This window comes from Equus przewalskii, chromosome 3 (assembly GCF_037783145.1).
Source record: "Equus przewalskii isolate Varuska chromosome 3, EquPr2, whole genome shotgun sequence".
In the NCBI taxonomy this organism is placed as follows: Eukaryota; Metazoa; Chordata; class Mammalia; order Perissodactyla; family Equidae; genus Equus; species Equus przewalskii.
Window position 1 is genome coordinate 5,859,789 of NC_091833.1, and position 22,609 is coordinate 5,882,397.

The 22,609-nt window shown below is 40.4% G+C and overlaps 2 protein-coding genes across 13 annotated transcripts in view; one reads left to right on the forward strand and one right to left on the reverse strand.

Moving 5' to 3' along the window:
* Positions 1 to 22,609, forward strand: part of RBL2 (RB transcriptional corepressor like 2) — a 77,468-nt gene that overhangs the window by 43,369 nt on the left and 11,490 nt on the right. For 3 of the 7 annotated variants that reach the window (XM_070613657.1, XM_070613655.1, XM_070613658.1), the window contains 2 exons: positions 73 to 237; positions 9,439 to 10,904. In XM_070613657.1, coding sequence (XP_070469758.1) covers positions 73 to 237; positions 9,439 to 9,609 — 336 coding nt within the window. In that variant the 3' untranslated portion in view covers positions 9,610 to 10,904. Of the gene's footprint in view, positions 1 to 72; positions 238 to 9,438; positions 10,905 to 14,136; positions 17,389 to 22,609 lie in introns of those variants that run through there. The other 4 variants (XM_070613653.1, XM_070613656.1, XR_011538431.1 and 1 more) reach the window with 3 other exon arrangements.
* On the reverse strand, positions 10,962 to 22,384 carry AKTIP (AKT interacting protein). 6 transcript variants are annotated; one of them, XM_070613659.1, is made up of 10 exons: positions 20,579 to 22,384; positions 17,752 to 17,863; positions 16,380 to 16,585; positions 13,983 to 14,047; positions 13,796 to 13,896; positions 13,225 to 13,313; positions 13,048 to 13,146; positions 12,850 to 12,957; positions 11,923 to 11,983; positions 10,962 to 11,761 (listed from the first exon to the last, which is right to left on the reverse strand). In XM_070613659.1, exons 2-10 carry the CDS (start codon positions 17,791 to 17,793, stop codon positions 11,651 to 11,653), a joined length of 882 nt encoding a protein of 293 aa, XP_070469760.1. In that variant the 5' UTR covers positions 17,794 to 17,863; positions 20,579 to 22,384; the 3' UTR covers positions 10,962 to 11,650. The 6 variants fall into 6 exon arrangements, with proteins under 6 accessions (XP_070469760.1, XP_070469761.1, XP_008511373.1 ...); XM_070613660.1 differs by having other exon boundaries at positions 10,962 to 11,758; positions 20,579 to 22,381; XM_008513151.2 differs by having other exon boundaries at positions 20,384 to 20,610.

A 22,609-nucleotide genomic window follows, 5' to 3' on the forward strand; every position in this document is an offset into this window, starting at 1 on the left:
AAAACAAAAATCTAGTTAGAAATTTTGTTTACCTTTCTTAGAAATAGATTTATTTATTTATTTTTTTAACAGATGGATGCTCCTCCGCTCTCTCCCTATCCATTTGTAAGAACAGGCTCTCCTCGCCGAATACAGTTGTCTCAAAATCATCCTGTCTACATTTCCCCACATAAAAATGAAACAATGCTTTCTCCTCGTGAAAAGATTTTCTACTACTTCAGCAACAGTCCTTCAAAGGTGAGCCTGACATAAATCTTGGCCTTTACTAACCCCAGAATGCTTAGGATGCTAGAAACAGGGTTGATGGGAAACCCTTGGTACTCACACGAGTGATGGGAACCACCAGGGAAAAGTGACCACTAAGTCCCAATGGAGCAAAAGACAGGACTCAGGGGAGAACTTAGAAGTGGGAAAAGGGTAAGGGATTTGGATTTATTTTCATTCCTTTCTTTTCCTGTTTGTGCATTTTGAACATTCTGCTGTAAATCAGAAAGTTTGTGTTTTTTATTCCATTTGTAAAATTTTAAATTCCAAATTCCTGTTAGGGAAAGAAAATTTGGATCTCTAGGGGCCAGCCCGGTGGCATACTGGTTAAGTTTGTGTGCTCCACGTCAGCAGCCGGGGGTTTCTAGCTTCAGATCCCGGGCATGGACCTACAAACTTTCATCAAGCCATGCTGTGGCAGCATCCTACATATGAAATAGAGGAAGACTGGCACAGGTGTTAGCTCAGGGGCAATCTTCCTCAAGCAAAAAGAGGAAGATTGGCAACAGATGTTGGCTCCAGGCCAATCTTCCTCACCCCAAAAAAAAAAAGAAAATTTGGATCTCTTAAACTGATTACTGAGTGGCTGTTTCTCAAACAGGGCTGTCTCTCTGTCCTCTGGATTCTCTGTCTAATAGAGGAAATGGGCATTTTGTGCAGTATAGTGTGATAGTCATATTAGCACAGATTTTGTGGTAGCATCCGCCTCAGTTTGCAATGGGGAGGGAAGCTTGAGTCAGGCCTTAACGGATGAAGAGTTAGCAAGTTGCTGAGCTGTGGAAGGGTATCCCTGAAGAAGCAGATAAGGGAAGAAAACAAATGTCCCTGAGGCAATAAGGCTGGATCACACGCTGTGTTAAGGGGTGTAATGGGATTTTTAAAGGCCCTTACATGCAGTTTCTATTTATAAAGATTGCTTAGAAACACACATATATAACAAATGGCCTGGACTCTTCAAAAAACAAAAGTCAGTGTCGCGAAGAAATGGTAGATGGTGGGGAGGGTACTTGTTGTAGCGTACATGAGACTGAAGGGACAGGACAACCAAATGCAATGTTTGATCTCTGATTGCATCCTGCATAGACAAGCACAGCTACAAAAGACATTTTTGAGACAAGTGGGAAAATTTAATATGGACTTAAATTTCTTTGGTATTGATGATGGGACTGGATTATGTAGGAGAAAAGTGAAATGTCCAAATGTCAGCAACTTACTTTCAGATGGTTCAGCTGAAAAAACATTATATAAAGAACAAATGTGGTAAAATGTTAATGATTGATAAATGAGTGTCCAATGTACTATTCTTCCAACTTTTCTGTAGGCTTTAAATCTTTTAAAATAAAGAGTTAGGGAAAATAAATAAAAAAGCAGCAAAAATCTGTTAGAAAATATAATGGAAAAACTTTTCCTACAATGTTAACAGTGTGTTACATGCCTTGGAATAAGTTTATCCCTTGTAGAAAAATTATTTAACTTGAACTAGATTAAAAATAAAACTGGAATAAATGAAGATATGCTAATGTTTCTGAATACGAAGACTAAATATTAAAAAGATAAAACTTCCTCCAACAATTACACAGGTTTAATCTAATTTCAGTGATTTTCCCAGTGGGATTGTGAAAGCTGGAAACATAAATCGGCAACAGTCCCAAAAGCAACTGGAGTTGAAAGAGATGAATCTGATAGTTCCTCTAAAACAGTAGTCCCCCCTCATCCGTGGTCAACCATGGTCCAAAAATATAAGATGGAAAATTCCAGAAATAAAAAATGCCTAAGTTTTAAATTGCGTGCCATTCTAAGTAGCGTGATGAAATCTCACACCATCCTGCTCTGTCCCACCACGGGTGCAAATCATCCCTTTGTTGAGTGTATCTGTGCTGTATTTCGTACCCACCCATTTAGTCACTTAGTAGCCATCTTGGTTATCAGATCAACTGTCATGGTATTGCAGTGCTTGTGTTCAAGTAAGCCTTAATAATGACCCCAAAGTGCAAGAGTAGTGATGCTGGCAATTCACACATGCCAAAGAGAAGCCATAAAGTGCTTCCTTGAAGTGAAAAGGTCAGAGTTCTTAATACGAAAAAAAAATTGTATGCTGAGGTTGCTAAGATCTACAGTAAGAAGGAATCTTCTGCGAAAATGTGAAGAAAGAAAAAGAAATCTATGCTAGTTTTGCTGTCACACCTCAAATATGTATCTATAGGAAAAAACATTAGTATAAATAGGCTTTGGTACTATCCAAAGCTTCAGGCATCCACTGGGGATCTTGGAACATATCCACCACAGAGAAGGGAGGACTACTGTATTGATTTTCATCCTATAACCAAATAAATTCCAAATGGATTAAAGAGTTAAATGCAAAAAATGAATTGGAGTCAGAATACTCGATTCAAAAGATCAAAAAAGGAAAGAACATGGGAAAACAACAGCAGTTAAATGTAAATGGTCTAAATATACCAACTAAAAAGCAGAAATTATAAGAGTGGAAAAAAAAACAAGACCTAACTACTGCTTATCAGTAACCCACTTTATATAAAGACACAAATAGTTTAAAATGAGAGGATAACCCAAATGTCCCATTAATGGATGAATAAATAAAATGTATATCCATACAATGGAATATTACTCCAATAAAAAAGCAGTAACTAATACTTGGTACAACATGGATGGACCTTGAAAACATTATGCCAAGTGAAAGGAGGCAGTCACAAAAGGATATTTATTGTATGATTCCATTTATATGAAATGTTCAGAATGGGTAAGTTTATAGAAGCTGAAAGATTAGTGATTGCCTAGGGTTGTGGGGAGTGGAGGTTTCTGTTAATGGTACAGAGTTCTTTCTGGGGTGATGAAAGAGTCCTAAAATTGAATGTGGTGATGGTTGCACAACTCTGGGAACATAGTAAAAGCCATGGATTTGTACACTTCAAGTGAATTATTATATGGTATGTGAATTATAGCCAATAAAGCTGCTTTTTAAAAAAGTAAAAGGATAGAAAAAGTTATACTCTGCTAACACTCATCAAAAGAAAGCTGGAATGGCTACATTAATATCATTAATGTTAATATCTGAAAATAGATTTCAGAGCAAAGAACTTTATCAAAAAAGGTCATTTCCTAGTGATAGAGAGGACATACAATCCTAGACAGAAAAAAAAAAATAGTCAAGAGATTTCAACATAATTTATAGAAGCAGACAGAGAAAATAAGTAAGGATATTCAAGATGAGAACAACATTATCAACCAAACTGACTGACATTTATGGAACACTCCAACTGCATCAAGTGCACATGGAACATTTATCAAGATAGACTACATTCTGGAAAATAAAACAAGTCTCAATAAATTTTTAAAAGATTCAAATAATGTATTTAATTCAAATGATGAATTAAATCAGAAATCAATACCAGAAAGATGTCTGGAAACCCCCAAATATTTGGAAACTAAATTGCATATTTCTGTGTGTCAAAGAAGAAAAGAGAAATTGGAAAGTATTTTAAAGTAAATGAAAATGAAAATCCAACATATCAAAATGTTGCACCAAATATCTATATTAGAAAAGAAGAAAGGTCTCAAATTAGTGACCTAAGATGTCACCCTAAGCAACTAGAAAAAGAGTAAGAATCAATGAAATAGACAACTAAAAGTAGAAAAAATTAAGGCCATTAAAAGGTAGGGTTTTTTGAGACGATTAAAAAAACTGATACATCTCTGTGTAAACTGATCAGGAAAGAAAAAGAAATGATGTTACCAATATCAGAAATGAGAAATGTCAGTGCAGATTCTGCAGACATTAAAAGTATAATGAAGGTAAAAACAACTTTCTGCCACTAAATGTGATCATGTGGATGAAATGGACAAATTGCTTGAAAGACATAAACTTCCGAAACACACTTAAAAGGTAGTAGTATCAATTAGCCCTATACAGTAGTTCCCCGTTATCCTTGGTTTTGCTTTTCAGTTTGTTACCCACAGTCAGACATGGTCTGAAAATATTAAATGGAGAATTTCAGAAGTAAACAGTTCATAAGTTTTCAATTATGCGGTTCTGAGTAGTACGATGAAATCTCACACTGTTCTGCTCCTTCCCACCCAGGACGTGAAATCATCCCTTTGTCCAGCATGTCCATGCTGTATATGCTGCCCACCCACTGGTCACTTAGTAGCCGTCTCGGTTATCAGATAATTATTGTGGTATCACAGTGCTTGTGTTCAAATAACCTTTATTTTACTTAATAATGGCCCCAAAGCACAAGAGTGGTGATGCTGACAATTCAGATATGCCAAAGAGAAGCCACTGTGCTTCCTTTTGGTGAAAAGGTGAAAATTCTCAATAAGGAAAGAAAAAAAATCATATGCTGAGATCTATGGTAACTTTTACTACAATATATTGTTATTATTGTTCTACTTTATTATTAGTATTGTTGTTAATCTCTTACTGTGCCTAATTTATAAATTAAACTTTATCATAGGTATGTATGTATAGGAAAAAAACATAGTATAGGTAGGGTTCGGTACTATCCACGGTTTCAGACATCCATTGGGCATCTTGGAACCTATCTCCCACAGGTAAGGGAAGACTACTGTATCTATTAAGTTGAATTTGTAGTTTAAAAATCTTCTCTCAAAACTATAGGCCCAGATGGCTTCAACTGGTAAATTCTACCAAACATTTAGGGAAAAATAATGCCAATTCCATACAAAATCTTCTAGAAAGTGAAGATGACAATCTCAGTAGTTGAAGAAAAAAATTCGACGAACTCCAACACTCATTTATGATAAAAACTCTAAGGGAACTTCTTCAACCTGACAAAGAATATATACAACAAAATCTACAGCTAACATCATATTTAATGGTGAGAGACTGAATGTTGTCCCTCTAAGATCAGGAACAAGGCTAGGATATTTGCTCTCACCACTTCTATTCAACATTGTCACTGTAGGTCCTTGCACAGACTGAAAAGGATGAAATAAAACTGTCTCAACTCACAACATGACTTTCTACGTAGAGAACTCACAAAATCTACAAAAAGTTACTGGAACTAATAAGATTAGCAAGGTTACATAATTACAAATATGAAATGTATTTCTATAACTAGCCACAAGTAATCAGAATCAGAAGTAAAAAATTTTAAAAACACTATAAATAGCATTAAAAAATTAAGTACTTAGGGATAAGTCTGACAAAAGATGTGCAAGACTTGTATCCTGAAAAATATAGAAGCTGGTGAGAGAAATTAAAGACTGAGAAAATGGAGAGAAATACCATGTTCATGAATTGGAAAACAATATCAAGATATCAGTTTTCTTCCACTTGATCTATAATTTCAACCCAGTTCCTGTCAAAATCTCAGCAGAATTATTTGTATAAATTAAACTGATTCCAAAATTTATATGAAAATGCGAAGGATAATTAGAACAATTTTGAAAAAGTTGTAGGACTCACACTATCTGATTTCAAGACTTACTATAAAGCTACAGTAAGTAAGATGGTGTGGTGCTGGTGAAAGTACAGACATATAGATCAACAGAATAGAATCCAGAAATAAACCATATATATATGGTCAACTGATTTTCAACAAAGGTGCAAAAGCAGTTTAGTGGAGAAAGGACAGCCTCTTCAACAGATGGTGCTGAACCAAATGGATAGCCATACACAAAAATAATAATGGACTTGTACCCATACTTTGTACCATATAAAAAAATGAACTCAAAATGGACCTAAACATAAAACATAAATTGTAAAACCTAAAACTATGAAACTTCTAAGAGAAACCACGGGAGAAAATCTTTATGAACGTGGGTTACCTAGAGATTTCTTAGCTAGAACAACAAAAGCACAAGCCATAAAAGATCGATAAATTGGATTTCATCAAAATTAAGAATTTCTGCTCTTTAAAAGAGAGAAAAAACAAGCGCAGACTGGGAGAAAATTTTACATATCTCCTATCTGATAAAGGAATTGTATGATAAAGGATTATCAAAATTCAATAGGAAAACAACCAATCAAATTTAAAAGTAGGCAAAAGATCCGAACACACTTCACCCATTACGTGCCTGTTAGAATGGCTAAAATCTAAAAAATGACTGTAACAAATTCTGGCAATGATGTGGGACGACTGGAACTTTTATATATTGCTAGTGAGAATGCAAAATGGTGTAACATAGCCATTGTACCTGGAAAATAGTTTGACAGTTTCTTAGAAAGTTAAACATAGCCTTACCATATAACCAGTAATCTCATTCCTAGGTATTTACCCAAGTGAAATGAAAACTTAGGTTCATAGAAAAACATGTACATAAATGTTTATAATGACTTTATTCTTAATTGCCAAAAAGTAGAAAACAACCCAAATATCCTTCACCTGGTTAATGGATAAACAAATCTGTGGTACACCTAGACAATGGCCGGCCTACTACTTTGCAATAAAAAGGAACAAACTACTGATAGATTCAGCAACACGTGAATCTCAGATGCATTAACGCTTAAGTGAAAGACACTAAATTCCATTTCTGTGACCTTCTGGAAAAGGCAAAACTATAGAGAAACATCATCAGTGGTTGCTTGGGTGGGTTAACTAGAAATGAGGGAATTTTCTGTAGTGAAGGAACTGTTTTATATCTTTATCATGGTGGTTACATGAGTATAAGTATTTGTCAAAACATGCAGAACTGTATACTTCAAAGGGTGAATTTTACTATATGTAAATTTTTTTTAAATGACATTATTTGTGCAAAAAAAGTTAGGTTACGCATCCAGATCAGTGGCTTTTAATCCTGCATGTACCTTGTCACCACCTGGGGAGATTTAAAAAAAAAAATGCTAGCTCAGAATTGGGAATTTCTCCAATAAATGATAGCAATATTAGACTGCTGGTTGGAGAAAGACTTGCCATCATGACTTGATAGGTCATAGGTGAGATCAAGGAATAATATTACAACGTGAGAAGTACCTTGGGTCTAGAACCAACCTATAATATCCTAATATTTACACTACCAGGAGAAAAGAATTATCACATACCACATAAGATCAATTAAGATGATGGATCATTAGTGACACTTGTCAGGGCAATTTCAGTGGATTGGTACAGCTTTTTGAATAATAAATTATGGAAACTTTGCTTATAGTATTAAACAATTGGGAGGAAATAATACATCAATAGGGGAATAAACAGTGATGCAGATGTACTATAGAATACTATATAGCAGTTAGAGAGAGATGATCCATATATACTGATATGGGAAGATCTAAGGCATAATGTTGACTGAGCAAATATTCCAACCAATACATGAAATAAACCATTAAAAATTTTTGAAACCCCACTTAGTAGACAATATTACATTTCTAATGAGCATATTCCTAAAAGAGCAGAAGGCTGCCCAGTCTTTTCTTTGTTCAGTAAATGAATGATAATAGTAAGTGTCTCTGGGAATTCGGTGAGGACAAGCAGCGTAGGTGTATTCTGTATGAATTTTTTTTGGAGTAAAAATTTGTGTGTAAACTATGATGTACATATTATATAAATAAATTATGGTGTATAGAAAATTGTGTATTGTATGTAAATTATATATATATACACAACATAACACATTAATGTACAGTATATATTAATGTATATTAATGTGCTATGTATATTAAGATATACAATTATACATCATGTAATATATGTGTCATAAAAAGATGTATGCATTATATACAAATAACATTTATATAATTAATGTGTACAATTAACAATTTAAGGACTATTCAAGTAAGTGGGAGACTAGAGATAGCAAATGCAGACCATACTTTTGGGAAGGCAAGTGGGTAAAAAGGAAAGAGTTAAAGGGAACCTTTCTAAGATGGTTAAGATTTGAGAAGCTGCATATGCTGATGATAAACAACATTGGTGACTTTATATAAAACCTCAAAAAAGTTTATTGTTTCAAAATAAAGAATAAAAGTAAGTATTATGAATAAAATATGTCTAGGATTTGCTTTAAAACAGTCTGGGGGGACGGGAAGTGAATGAGGATAGAGATGAAACAAGACTGACCAAAACTGTTGAAGTGAGGTGATGGTCAAGAGAGAATGTACTCTTGTCTCTGTTTTCCTATGTCTGAAATTTCCTGTAATAAATGTGTGTGAAATAAGCTCCGCATGTTTTCCATAAGGAAACATGGACAAGGACATTAGCAGCACACTGAAAAAAACTTTTTAACCAACAAATTACCAGAAAATAATGTGATAACTGACTTTTGGGGCTTTGGAAAAACTTAATGCTGAAGGCACTACAGACAGATCCAGTCTCTCTAACATTCTGGCAATGTTTTTCTCAGTCAGGGTTCCTCATGTGAACCACAGAACACAGAAAATAATTTGCCTAACTGTTCTCAGTTCTCCAAAGGATAATATATAACTAACTCGCACATTCTAGATCATACTAATAAATTAACTACAATGGATGCCTTAGGGAATTAAGGCTTCTCTTGTGAAATTCCAGTTGAGAATGGCTGCTAAAAAATGAGTTACACTAGACTGGAAAAAAAAAGGGCATGATACTGTGTAAAATCGTGCTATTTTTTAAAAGAAAATGGAGATGTTTGGAATTGATTAAATATGGCATAGCAATGTGATGCCCTAAACTATTATTTAAAAAAACATGGAAGAGGGGCTGGCCCCGTGGCTGAGTGGTTAAGTTCGCACGCTCCGCTGCAGGCGGCCCAGTGTTTTGTTGGTTCGAATCCTGGGCGCGGACATGGCACTGCTCATCAAACCACGCTGAGGCAGTGTCCCACATGCCACAACTAGAAGGACCCACAACGAAGAATATACAACTATGTACCAGGGGGCTTTGGGGAGAAAAAGGAGGAAATAAAATCTTTACAAAAAAAAAAAATGGAAGAAAAAAATGTCACAAATTTGTGAACTCTTACATTGTGGAAAAGTGTACATCAAAATCACCCCCGGAACTTGTTAGCAAATAGACATACTCTGCCTCTACCCCAGCCAGTCATCACTCTCAGCCAGCTGAGAAGGGAAATTGGGAGGATATATAATAGTTCTTTTCTCTATAAAGATGTTTATAACTCTTCAAGATAAATTACTTAACTCCTTTGAGGTTCTTTGACTTAACACTGAACTGTGTATATTAGCATTTTAAAGTTTTTATATCTCTTTTTTCCACACTCTAGAGACTAAGAGAAATTAACAGTATGATCCGGACAGGAGAAACTCCAACCAAAAAGCGAGGGATTCTTTTGGAAGACGGAAGTGAATCACCTGCAAAAAGAATTTGCCCAGAAAATCATTCTGCCTTACTGCGCCGTCTACAAGATGTAGCTAATGACCGAGGTTCCCACTGAGGTTAGTCCATGGTATTGAAACTGTCTTCTCACAAACTCTGTTTAGCAGCATCATTTAATGCATGCTCGATTATGGGGCTCTTTCCCTTAATCCTTCCAGTATCCATAGGATATTCTGACTCATCCCAACTGCCTTTTTTCCTACCATTCAGTGCTTGCCCTCAAGGCTGCTTAGAATCCAAACTTGGATTTTTTTTTTAACTCTTTGGCAAAGCTTTTGCAAGTATTGCAGAGAACAAAGTATGCTCAAATATTCGTATAAGAGGTCTCTAATGACGTGTTCCAGCAGAGGAACTATTTCGATTCATTCCTACCCGTTTTGTGGTCACCTTTGGCCCTCACAAAAAGTAAAACAAAAACTAGGTATTTTTTCGAAAACACCTGGTAGGAGTGTGAAATTACTGCATTCTTGAAACATAACGAGAGCCCAGATTCAGAGGTCCTAGGTTATTAGCCCATGTCTCCCATTCCCTTTGTGTAATTCTTCCCTCTCCCATTAGGTGTGGTGCAGTGTGACAAAAGTGCTTGATTGTTTGGTGTGCAATGTGTGAGTGAACTTGTATAAGAAGTGGCACTTTAGAGCTGTAAAAAGCATGATTTTGTAACCCAGATTTTGCTGTATATTTGCGATGGCACTTTCTACAATGTGAACTTTATTAAGTATAAAACTTCTAGGCTAAACATTCAATATCTTCTTTGATGCTTTTGTACTTTTTTAAAATTGTTAAAGCCCCAGTAGCCACCTTTTGGGCATATTTGAAATTCTCCAGTTTTTGATTATTAAGAGGGATCAGCTGGCTAAGTAAAGATTTTAAATCAAGTTGAATTAAGGGGATTAATAGGAAAATTATGACCTCTTCCTTTAGGAGGCAGTTATCCAAAAGACATGTCTATTAAGGTGATATATTTTAAAATATCTTTGAGTGTGTTCCTGGCAGTTTAAGAAAATAGTTGGAGAATTTAGGTTTTTATTAGTACACAGTACCATTTATACAAATTAGAAAATGTTATTTAACAGCTATTGAATTATCTATATACACCTTTATTAATCGCTATTGTTCCAGCAGTTTTAACGTTGAACGAATAATCTTATTAGGGAGAAAATTCAATTGTAAATTGAATCAGTATAAACAAAGTTACTAGGTAACTTCACATTGCTCTGAAAGAAATATGGAACTTACACTGTTCAATTAGAATAGTGTTCTGCAAAAATATTTATAAAACCTCTCAAGATACTGCTACTGTAATTTTATATGAAAATAAGTGTATTTTTCAATAAAGCATTTATAAATTAATCTGTTTAGTTATATTGAGAAAAAGGTATTTACTTTCCTGCATAAATGACAAAGAACGATCATTTATTGTTTTATTTTTTCTCTACAAAACACATTAGTCATTCATCATTTAAATATCTGACTTCATTAGAAACCGTCTTAACACCTTTTCTCTCTCCTGCCATAAAAATACAGTAAGTAATTTGCTTTAAAAACAAAACAAAACTGAACTAGTGTTCTGGTTTCCTCTCACTCACCTAATGTGTGCCTCAGTGACTGACAGCAGTTTGTAAATCAGTAAGACAGTAGGCTGCAGACTGAGGTTCAAACGATCTTCCACTTAAAAGTGCTAATAAGCTATGGGAGCTGCTCTCGCTATACCTCTCCTCTCCATACCCTAACATATGTACCACTGAAACCACTGATCCAGAAATCATTCAAGAGTGCTCATCTCTGTCTACTGTTAGTTTACATGAATGCGACTTACCTTTAGCATTATATTCAGAAAAATACTTAATCCTCAAGGTCCCCAATAATTTGGAGTACTGAACTAGATAACCACCCTAAAGACACTTCTGACAGAAGTAATGCATTACTTAAAGAGAGGTTTCCAAAACTTGCCGTTAGAACCTCAGTATACATGGACAACACTGGTATCAGTCATCGTTCACACAGTTTTACTCTTCAGGCAGTCCCTTGCCATTGGTCAGCTTTAACTAGGCCCAAGTCCAGCAGAAAAGTGCATGGTGCACCGGATTCACCAGCTCTTAAGTTGCTACTGTTTTCTCTTCTTTACTGAAAGGTTGTACTGAGCCAGGCTTTACCCATGACAGGCCAGCAACATGAACACTTTTATTGTGCTGTTCTTCGGGTTTCTTCTAGGCACAATCAAAAACAGACATCAAAAAATGAGTGATGAGATTTCAGCACTATACCAACTCATTTCCCACAAAGTTATTTGTATATAATGAATAGTCTCCAGTGAAGCACTTTAGAAAGGAAATAGAGTTAACTATTTCAAAAATGGCAGTCTACTTACCTTCTGTGTCAGCATCTTCTCTCTGGCTTCATCATGTACAGAAGGATTCCATGGAGAAAAGCTTAAGGAAGAGAAAAACATTTAAAAACTGGCTTACTAAATTTGTGTAACATCCATTTTTTAATACTCAAGCCAGTTCCCCTAAAAAACTTAAGAAGGAACAACACTTTTAAAGAGTAGTCTTTAATCAGTTGTCAACATGTAAGTTTTAGACATTAACTGGTTTTCTCATGTAACGACTCTCCCTTTTAGAGCACTTTACATGGGTTAGCTGATTGAAGCCTCACAATGACCCCTGACGTTCTATTATTTAAAGATGAAGAAAGTGGGGCACAGTAAAATTAAGTAATTGCTCTGGGTCACCACAGCCAGTAAGTGCAAAAGCCAGCCAGTCTATCTGCAGAGCCCAAGCTCTTCACCACCACAGTATGCTACCTGCCCAGCAAACCAATGTTGCCAAAGGGAAATCACCAATTCTTCTGTTCTCAATACTCCTCCAGACACACTCCCCCAAGATCAAATACCACAGCGCTAAAGGAACCCACTAGTCACACTATGCACTCTCACACTATTCAGTCTCCCTTTCACCAAATCCGAATGTCCATGGGGATATGGCAGTTAAGAGGAGCTCCAGCTAAAACCGCCAGCTGAAAAGAAAAGTCCTGACATTTGAATGAGCACATTATAAGGATCTAAGGAGACCAAAGTCACTAATTGGCTTGCTATTTGCACAATATGCCAGTCAATGTAAAGCTTATTGTTTAAGGGAAGAGCCCAAGAAATATCAGAAATCGAGTCGACAGCAAGTTATAAAAGTTGCAAACTAACAGATTATACACTTTTAAATCCCCATTCTGAAACCACTCGGAAAATGGAAGCACGGTACTGCAAAGTGCAGTTGAATTACGTAGGCAGTGTACCACTTACCTAATTGCATAGGGGTCTTCTATTTTAGGTTGGTCGAACAAACGAGCAGTGCACGCCTTAACACTGTCAATCACTTTACTTTTAAACAGCTGAATATCTTTTTCATACCTGTGTTAAAAGTTTAAATCAAAGTTACCAACAAAATCTCCTTAGCTGCATTTTCAAATTTATCTTAAATAACAAAGCAAAGAAACATACAGTACTGCAGCCTCTGGGTTTAGGGGGCTTGCTGTATCAATCTTGTAGAACACTCTCCTTGCATACATTAATACTTGCCAAATATGGTTATGGTTCCGCCTAAAGGGAAACATGGCATGATTACTGAAGCTTCCTCTTGCTGACTTATGTCACCAAAGGAAATACTTATTTACTAACCTCCACTTTGCAAATGCTCTCTTCACATCCAGTTCGCCTGAGGTGGGATCAACTAGTGGGTGAAAGACGGGAATATCAAACACCAAGCGCTAGATTTAAAGAGAGACAACCTTTAATGGACACAGTGGAGCTTATCAGACCCATACAGATAGCTGTAAAAGGAGCTTCAAGACAAGGCAGTCATGTTGATTTAAGTCAAAGAGCTGCCTCAAGAGGATGGTTAACTACTTTCACCATTTTCCTATAAAACTACATTTTGCAATGAAGGAAGAAAAAGTCACTCTTTACTACAGCACAGTGATTGCCATTCCCATAGTAAGTGCTATGGTACAGCTTTCAGCCTCACCTGCACACCCTGAGCAGAGAAGTAAATAAAGCTAAGGGCAAAGGTTGGCGTGACAAAAGATGCAACAATGCACGTAAATCCCCTTAAAAGACTACTGAGTAGACAAACATTTTGAGAAACTGAAATCATAAAAGTGTGAGGTCAGAAAAAGAACCAAAAATCTTTAAAGTCGTTTAAGCCCTTCTCACTGACCAACAGAAGCAGCAGACTCTATCTCCTACTTACTGGACAGTCCCCGTCCGGGTAGTTATCGGGGATGTAAACTGTAAACTTAAATACACCGTCTTGATAGAGTCCATGCCGTATGAATATTACTCCAAACCACACTGTAGGAAAAAATAAGAACAATTAAGGCGAAAGTCTGTGTCAGAGGAACTAAATATGCTACAAATTAATAGTGAATCCTTCTTACTTAATGCAGAGCGGTAAGATGGCTGCACGTAGACACCTGGTAACTTCTGCTTCACAACCAAGGTACTAAAAAACAGAAGCAACAGAATGATGAAACTGTTTGGCTGTAAATGACACAGAGATCAAACCACCTCACATTCATTTTTTGACAACAGGAATGGTTCCTCAAGGGGCAGCTGATCTATACAAGCCAAGTAATCACAATCTCATCTGGCCCTGATTGCTCCGTTTACTGGCTTCACAACACAAGCTCACAGAGAGAAACTTGAACCAAAAAAAGGCCCCAGATTCAGAAATTAAAGCCAAACAGGCGTACACAAAGAATCAAGTTTTCCTCCCAAAATCAGCTTCCCCAAAACATCATCTTGGAAACCAACCTGTAGGTAATTTGAATAATGCGACCTGACTTAGGTTCTGGATATTGTTTTAGGTAAATGAGAATATGTGTAAAATTATTGCTTTTGTGACTATGAACAATAGATCTCACCCACACACATTCAAAAGCCATTTTTAAACACAATTTTAGGTAACAAAGAATACATTAAAATTCCACAGTGTTGCCCTCACGTAGGTATCATTTTCAGTTTGAACGCCAGTCCGTGTGACAGGGCCATGTTGAGATTCGTAGTGTTATTGGTGAAGGCAGGCATCAGCATGAGGTGCTCACACTACTCTGCTCCTAACCTGACCCCACAATTCAAACACTTGAACTCTCTGGGCCTTGGCGTGGGAAACGCTGGGTGCTGAAACAAGACACGTACACTGACCAAGGCTGCACTGGCTTTTCTGGGACCTCGTCACCCACTGACAGCCATTCTGCTCTGTTCCTTGCAACTGAGCTGTGAGCCTAAATAAGTAAGGCCGTGACCCGACCTTGAAAGGAACAGTGTTGACCTAGGGCCTTAAAAGACAAGCTGCCAATCCTGAATTTTATTGAGAAGTAGCTTATTGGAGCTTAGTTGATTGTTTTTATTACCTATTTGCCATTGCACTTATGTTTAATCATCTTAAAGTAGTTACTCCATTTTTAAGTCACTGAAATTCAGCATGTCAACAGCAGCACAGTTGGCAGATGTATCTACTACAGGGAGATCTGCCAGAAAGGCAACTTTGTGTTCTAATACAGACAGCAGATTTAACACCACAATAGAAGCCTGTCCAACTCCCTGCCCAGCCTCAAACACAAGGCCTCCATTATAAAGCTAAAGAGACCACTGCTACCAAATCACACTCAGCCCATTACACTGGGGCCTCGGACCGTCTGACCATTACATTAGTACACCGAGGGAGGGCTCAGGAGGCTTTGAAACAACTTCATGTACAAAGGAATTCTAAAATGATTGAAATTAAGACTTCTCCATGCTTTCTTCCCTTGGAACAAATTATCCAGTCAAATGCCATCTGGATTCATTCACTGTCTGAGCCCCTATCTTGGGCCAGGAGCAATGTCATCAACATTAGCACTCTGCAGCAGTGCTCATCTCCTCACACTCTGCAGATGCGTGCAACTTCAGTCCAAATTTTGCCTTTGGTGGTAAGTCAAGTTCTTTCTTACATGGAGCCCAAATTTTTATAACTTCCCTGTAACTGCCTAGTTCTGTCATTGGGGGTCATACAGAATAAGTCAAATCCCCTTTCTAATAACAGACCTTCAAATAAATGAAGATAGCTTTAATAATCATTTCCTAAGTTTTATCTAAGTCATTGGTTCCAGATCCTTTAATTGTTCACTCCTAAGGTCTGGCTTTCTGACCTCCATCCAGGACCATCTTTTCAATCTGTCAGGATGCCTTTTACAAAGTGAGCACCAGAATGGAGCACAAGCCCCCAACTGTGTTGGACCCAAGAAAGAATAGATTGCCACCATCCCACTGTCCTGCCCTCTACAACAACCTCTTCAGGAGATGAATTCCTCATCTCATATAAAGGGAGACCAAAAATTAAGTTACTGAGTTCCTGACTGACTCTAGATACTTAATAAACCTTAGTTTCTTCCTCTTGTTCTCCAAAACAGACATGGAAATTAAAGCACATATTTACCTTTAAATCTTATTTACCCAAGCTCTGAACAGGAATCACTACATTTAGAAGATATTTGTATAACACTACTTAGGCCTTGGTCAAGAAAGGTTAAGCCATGGAAATTTTTTCTTGGTAAATCAATATTGTAATATATGATTGGTTACAATTGGAAACAAAGCTTTAAAGAAAAAAGAAAGGTTATATCGCCAGCAACAGCCTCTTATTGTTCTATATACATTAACGCTGATAGTGGAGGAGGATAGGTTTGAGCTTTAAGATTGAAAGGCTGCCATTTACTGAGTCCATCAGAATAAATTTCATTCTTCACCTGCACGGGTCATTCAAAATTTAACCAAATAGTTTGTTAAGAACTTACAATTCAGCAAGCAGAGAGTATTCCAGGTAGAAAGGTCCATAAGAAGCATGTGTGCCGTTTGTTGACTGTGCTGCTGGGGCAGGAGACGTGGGCTTGGTTATGGGCAGAGCATTTTTGGGAATAGAAGGCAGCTGTTTCTTTGGAGCAGAGCGTGGAGGACTGGTTTTCATGTCCCCCGTTAATGTCTTCTCTTCACCATCAGATCGCTATTCAAGACGAAGTGGTGAGAACATCTGTTAGGATGATTCTTGAATCACAAGAGTACATGTGATGGACTCTTAGTCCTTGACCTAAAAGCCGGAGTTACTCTTTCACAAGGACATTTCAGCATCATGATCAAGATGACTTGAAAGTCCTTTGAGCAGGCAGGCCATTACACAGAGCAGAACAAACGGGAGCAAGACTAAAGCATTAGAAAACACTCTTTAGCCACGTCCTATAAAGACAATAAACCCAATATTTACAGGATTTAAGTGAAACAGAGAAAGAAATGGTTTCTCCTGGTCGCCCCAAAAAGAGGGCAAGGTGTTACTAAAGCAATTAAATGACTGTCCAAGACTAGAGAAGTCCCTGGCACTTAGACCCTGCAGAAGGTCAGGTGCTAAGCAGCTCAAAATAAGTAGCATAGATGACTGAAGTGAGTTACCAGCACTCGGAATGAAGCTATGCGCTCACTTCCATGGGTCCAATTTTGATTTTGCCCCTAATGGATATGTTTCCACATTTGGACTATCACTAGCATAAACTGTCACCCTTAGTCAAAGACAAAGGTCTAAATGAGTCAGACTAAACTACCATCTCATAGGTACTTCCTTGGCTCAAAGTACAGCCAAAGGCTGTTTAATTCGCTGTATTAAAATGTGTATCATGTGCATAGAAAAAAAGATGGTTCACAGTAGTGTTCTCCTAGAGGTGGAATTAGGGGTTATGTTCATTTTCTGTTTGCATATTTTGTTTTCCTAAAATGTATTATTTTTGCAATTAAAAAGTAGACATTTAGAAAAATTAAGCCAGTGCCCTCAAGTCTGACTCAACCGCATTGGATGGCCTTTCCCAAGGCTTCTCCAACCATGGAATCGTGCAGTTCAGAAGAAAAACTACTACAATAACGTGTGATAAATTTCATCATGTGTAAATATAACCTAAGTCAAAATAATCTGAGAATTATGAGTACCAGAATGATTTCTATTTGAGACGCAATTGCAGTCTTAAAAACTGACCTTAAGCAACAAAATAAATATTTCTCAAAAGTAAAACCTAAACTAGAAAAACCAGGTAATTTTGTTAAGATTACAGGCAACCTCAGTATGAATTACTGGCCTTTATCGTGACACAGATGGGTTCCCTCACTACATTTAGCAGCTGTACCTACTTTGCGTACAGAGCTTGTAGACATGCTCCAGAAAGGGTTCATAACGCGTACTCCAAACAAAGAAATTCAGCGGTCTGTCATCAAACTCCTCCGTCCTCAGAATTCACTTTACCTTAAAATGAGATGGGAAAACACAGAAATACATCAACACCCACAGGTAAGACTTCTGACGTAGTTAAGAACTAAATCTGACACTCTAAATAGAAATACAATATAACATTATGTTACATATAGTTATAAAACCTAGGGGAAAAAATACTTCAGAAACAGGGTCCTTCGATACTCACCCCCCTCTTCTGACTCCCATTTCTTTCCCACCTTTAAATGCTTACAGGAATCTGTTGTACTGAGTCCTTGGCCAAGATTCAGAATATTCAGTGACACAGTTCAGCTTTGGGGCCAGCAATGCAGAAGATACAGATGACGGCAGTTGCTGCTAGCATACTAGCTAAGGCACTGGACTAGCGGGAAAGCCAGGTTCAGAATGCACTGTACCCATATACACAAAAGGTCAGGAGTTACGTGCAGTAAAGAGCCGCGGGGGCTGATCTAAGAGTGCTTTGATTAGTTTTCTTAAGTAAAAAATTATTTTCTCCAGCGAAACTAGTAGGCAAAGAAATAAAAAACAGAGGGAAAGTGGAGCATATAAGAAGACAGAGGGGTAAGTGGGTCCTGTCGGGACCATCCCCAAGAAACTACCTTTTTCAACTACTTAAAATATGGAAACTGCAGGATTAGGCATTCAAGGAATCGCCAAGCAATACATACAAATGCAAAAGAGGAGTGCATAAGAGACATTTCACAAACACAGATCTCCCACCAAAGCTTCAAGAAGTAGATGAGAAAGCACGTCTCAAAGGTTGCAAAGTCAGTGGGTCATTTACTAAAAACACGAAGAGGCAAAGGAAAAGAAGGGGGCTAAGCTGTAAGAACAGCAACTTCTCTGCTCTGGCATTTCCCCCAGGCTGGGTTATGTTTAAAGTGGAGCGCCTTCTCTGACTTCCTACTTGCATCAATCAAAAGGCTGAAGGTGAAAAGGGTCAAAACTTAGCAACACTTTACTAAAACTCCTAAGAAGCAAATCATTAGAAAATCACTTACCAAATGTCCCTAATCAGCAAAACTCTGTTTTCTGACAAGCCTATGACATCCACAAGTGGGTACGAGGTTTCCCATACCCGGCCAGTGCCAATTACTGCTGTTTTGCTTTCCAAGATGTAATGCCACCCGGTAATTAAATCAAAGGAATGAGCATCCTGGTTCTTCCACTAACCTGTTGACTTACATCCAATAAAGAGCAACTCATTGCTGAAAGCTCTCTGCAAATCTGCTTTTAAAGGTGACTATAATACAGATGAAAACGGTTGGGACATCAAAAATGTATGGGGTCATGCATTTCCTGTTTGGCCCAAATGAAAACGTTGGTTTTCAGATGCAAAGTAACGTGCAGCATCCCACTGTCATCTAGGACAGACCTGATTGAACAGGTCTCCTTCCCAAGGGACACAGTGCTCACCACCATGTAAATTTACCGGGGTGGATCCGTCACCTGTAAGGTCCCTTCCAAGTCTAACACCTAATGATTCTATGACTTTGCCTTTAAAAATCAAAGACAACTGGCCCCCAGTTCCTCCTCCCTTTAAGTAGGAGGTATTGTCTACTGCTGTCTGTTTCCAGCAGCAACTTGGAGAGATTTTAGCACACTTTTCAGGAATAACTCCACCATCTATTAGATGTCCAGTCTACCCAGGCACGGTATAGCATTTTCCGACTAGAGTGACATAGATGGAAGGAAGACATAGGACGCATCCTAGTTATCACGGAACAATTTAAGTTTCTTCTTGTTCAGTCATACAAACAAAACAGGACTGCCCTCCTTTATATCACACAGCTGAGAAGTCAGTATCTTGGACCTTGTCGAATGATCCGTACATGACAGCAGCCAAAACTTAGAGCTGGGCGCTGCTTTCCTCCGATGTGCCATAGTCCCTAAATAGGCACTAGCTTAATACATCACCCCGACCAGCCCTAAATTCCACGTTAAGAGGCGACAGAGCAGAGACCAGAGAAAACACGAAAAGAGCCTTGTGCCGACCCCGGCTCGCTGGGCACAGGCGGGACGAGCACCCTCGCCGGGGGCGGAAACCCATCTCGCGCACGCAGAGAATCTGGACAAACCTGTCTCGAGGTGATGCAAGGCAGGGGCCATGTCCGGGCCTCCCAGTCTGCTCGAGGCCAGGCACGGGCCTGCGAGCCCCTCTGGCGCGGGGCTGAGGGCCTCCGGGGCTCGGGGACGTCCCCCTCAACCAGGGCGCGGGGCCGGGGCCGGAGAGGGCGGGCCCCAGACGGGGCGAGCCGGTCGGGCCCGTCTCCCTTCCTCAGGCCGGCCGGCCCAGCTCCCGGACAACCCCCACCGCCGGGCCCCGGGCCCGCGGCAACCGGCGCAGCAGGTGCCTGCAAACGCGGACAGGTGCCCAGCCCAGCCCCCGTGTCCCAGCAAGGCCGCCGTCGCCACGGAGTCGAGAGCGCCCGGTAGGGCAGACAAATGACGGGCCCCAGCACGCCCGCGGCCCGGGTTGAAGCACTCCACGGAGCTCGCCTACCTACCAGCCGGCCTGGCAGTGCAACTCACCTCGGTGCTTTCACTGCAGTGCTCCCGACTGCTGAGCGCTGCCGCCGCCCGACAGCATCCCTCGCCGCAGCGCCAGCCCAGCCCCTGCCAGCTCCCTGCCCCGCCCTGCTCTCAGCGTCGGGCTCCGCCCCACGCCCCACGCCCCTGGGCCCGGAAGCTTCCGCCCAACCTCCCGGCGTCAAGTGGCTCCCATACCTGTCCGTCAAGGACCTTCTTCCGGGGGCGTTGGGCCAGCACTCTGTCCTGCCAATCAAACCTGCTCCGCTCGGGTGGGGCAGCACTTGACCCTCCCCTTACGTAACAGCGCCGAAACGAACTGTCAGTCTTGGAAGTATGCGCCCCGGGGGAGGGATGGGGAGGAAACAAACAAGCGCCTGGACATAATTGGTCCCGACGTCCGCCAGTCACCATGGAGACCCGCCCACGGGCCTGTGCGTGGCCGCCGCAGCCATTCAGGGAGACTGTGACTTCGGGTTTTCCAGGCTGGGCCAGGGCGGGGCCGGCGCGGGCTGGGGTCTCCGAGAGAGGAGACTTGGGGGCGGGGGCGGGGTCGGGGCCGGCCGGCCTTCGGCTGCGGCTGGCGGTGCCGCGAGGCCCGAGGTCGCAGAGTCGTGCCGCCGGCTCCCAGCGGCCGGGAAGGGGGGAGGCGGTTGGCTGTCAGGTTGGGAGAAGCTGGAAGGACGCTTTCTATAACGTTGAGAAACGCTCGTTTTCTCCGTCAAAGAACGGAGGAGCTAATGGATACCGATGACGGGAGCTAAACTCCCAAGTCATCCCTTGGCAGTAGCGCCACCAGAGCAGCTTTTAAAAATGCACCTATTGGAGCCAACCTACAGAATCCGAATCCGGGAGGTGGTGAGTAGCAGAAATTCACATCTGTCGCCAGTTCCTCTGGTGATGCTGGTGCACACTGAAGGTTGAGACCCTCTCCCACGGCGACGCAGCTCCTGGTGCTCTGAGTTCTTTTTACACAAACCCTCACTTTGATCTGCGACACCTTTACCGCCTCTAACCCTTGACCGCTCAGAAACCTTCCGCGGGAGCCGTTGCAGATTGAATACAATCTAAACTCAGCCGGATTTATAAGGGACCCCCTTTGCTGTCCTCGTTCCCATATTCCCATCTCATTTCCCACGTCTGCCTCGGACCTATTTCTGTGACGACTGCCCTCGGCTCTCACACCTCCAAGCCTTTTCTCAGCGGTGCCTTCTCTTGGGGTGCTCTTCCAGTCTCCACCCAACTCAGTATCTTACTCTCACAAGAGGAGAAATATTCTCTGATAAATAAAGTATATTTAAAACACGGGATTGTTCAATCTTTGGTCGCCTTTGAAATTCTGGTAAAATGACCTTGTTAAGTGGCAGGCAGCCAAACTCTCCTAGTGTTAATCCCAAGGGTTGGTTCTGAAGTCCCACTTCCTCTCCAGCTGAAAACACTCTTGAGCCGCTTCCTTTGGTCCACTTTGAATACACTTAGGAATGTGGTAATGCCCTTAATATGAGTCTCAATCACTATAAAAGGGGAGGCAGCAGGACGTCCTTCTGGACGCAGGTGTTCTCCCCAGGCACCTGTCTGGCCCAGTCCCTCGCCGCCTTCTCTGCAGGCTCGTCATCCGCTCCCACACTGCTCTGCCCTCGGCAACCTCATCCCTTCCCCGAGCTTCACCAAGGACTCGCATACATTTCTCCAGCTCAGAGCCGTCCCCCGAGCTTCAGGTGCATGTGTCCAACTGCCCACTTGGCACCGGATGCCTCAGACACCCATCAATTAGAATCCTCACGGCCGTGTATCCCGGAAAACCCGACTCAAACTGGCTTACATAGCGAGGAACTGCTCTCCATACAGTTCCTGGAATTGCCCTTTCAGGCTGGCAAGATGGCTGCTGCCATTCCAGACACACCCAGATGTGACAGTGTCTAGCAAAATAAAAGGGATCCTTTTCGTCCAATGGCCTCTTTCGAAGAGCAAGAATACCTTTCCCAGAAGCTCCCCAGAAGTAGCGCCCCGGTTCCAGTGACCAGAAATGAGTCAGTGGGTCTCCGCCCACAACTAAACCAATCAAGGGCAAGGTGAACGAGTCTACCAGGATTGGCTCGGGCTAATCAAGATTTACCCTGGATCCCTGGATTTTAGGTAGAGGAGTGACATGATCAGATGAGTATCTTGAAAAGGCCACTTTGTATGGAGAACAGATTGCAGAGCTGTGAGAGAAGGAGGACATCTGGG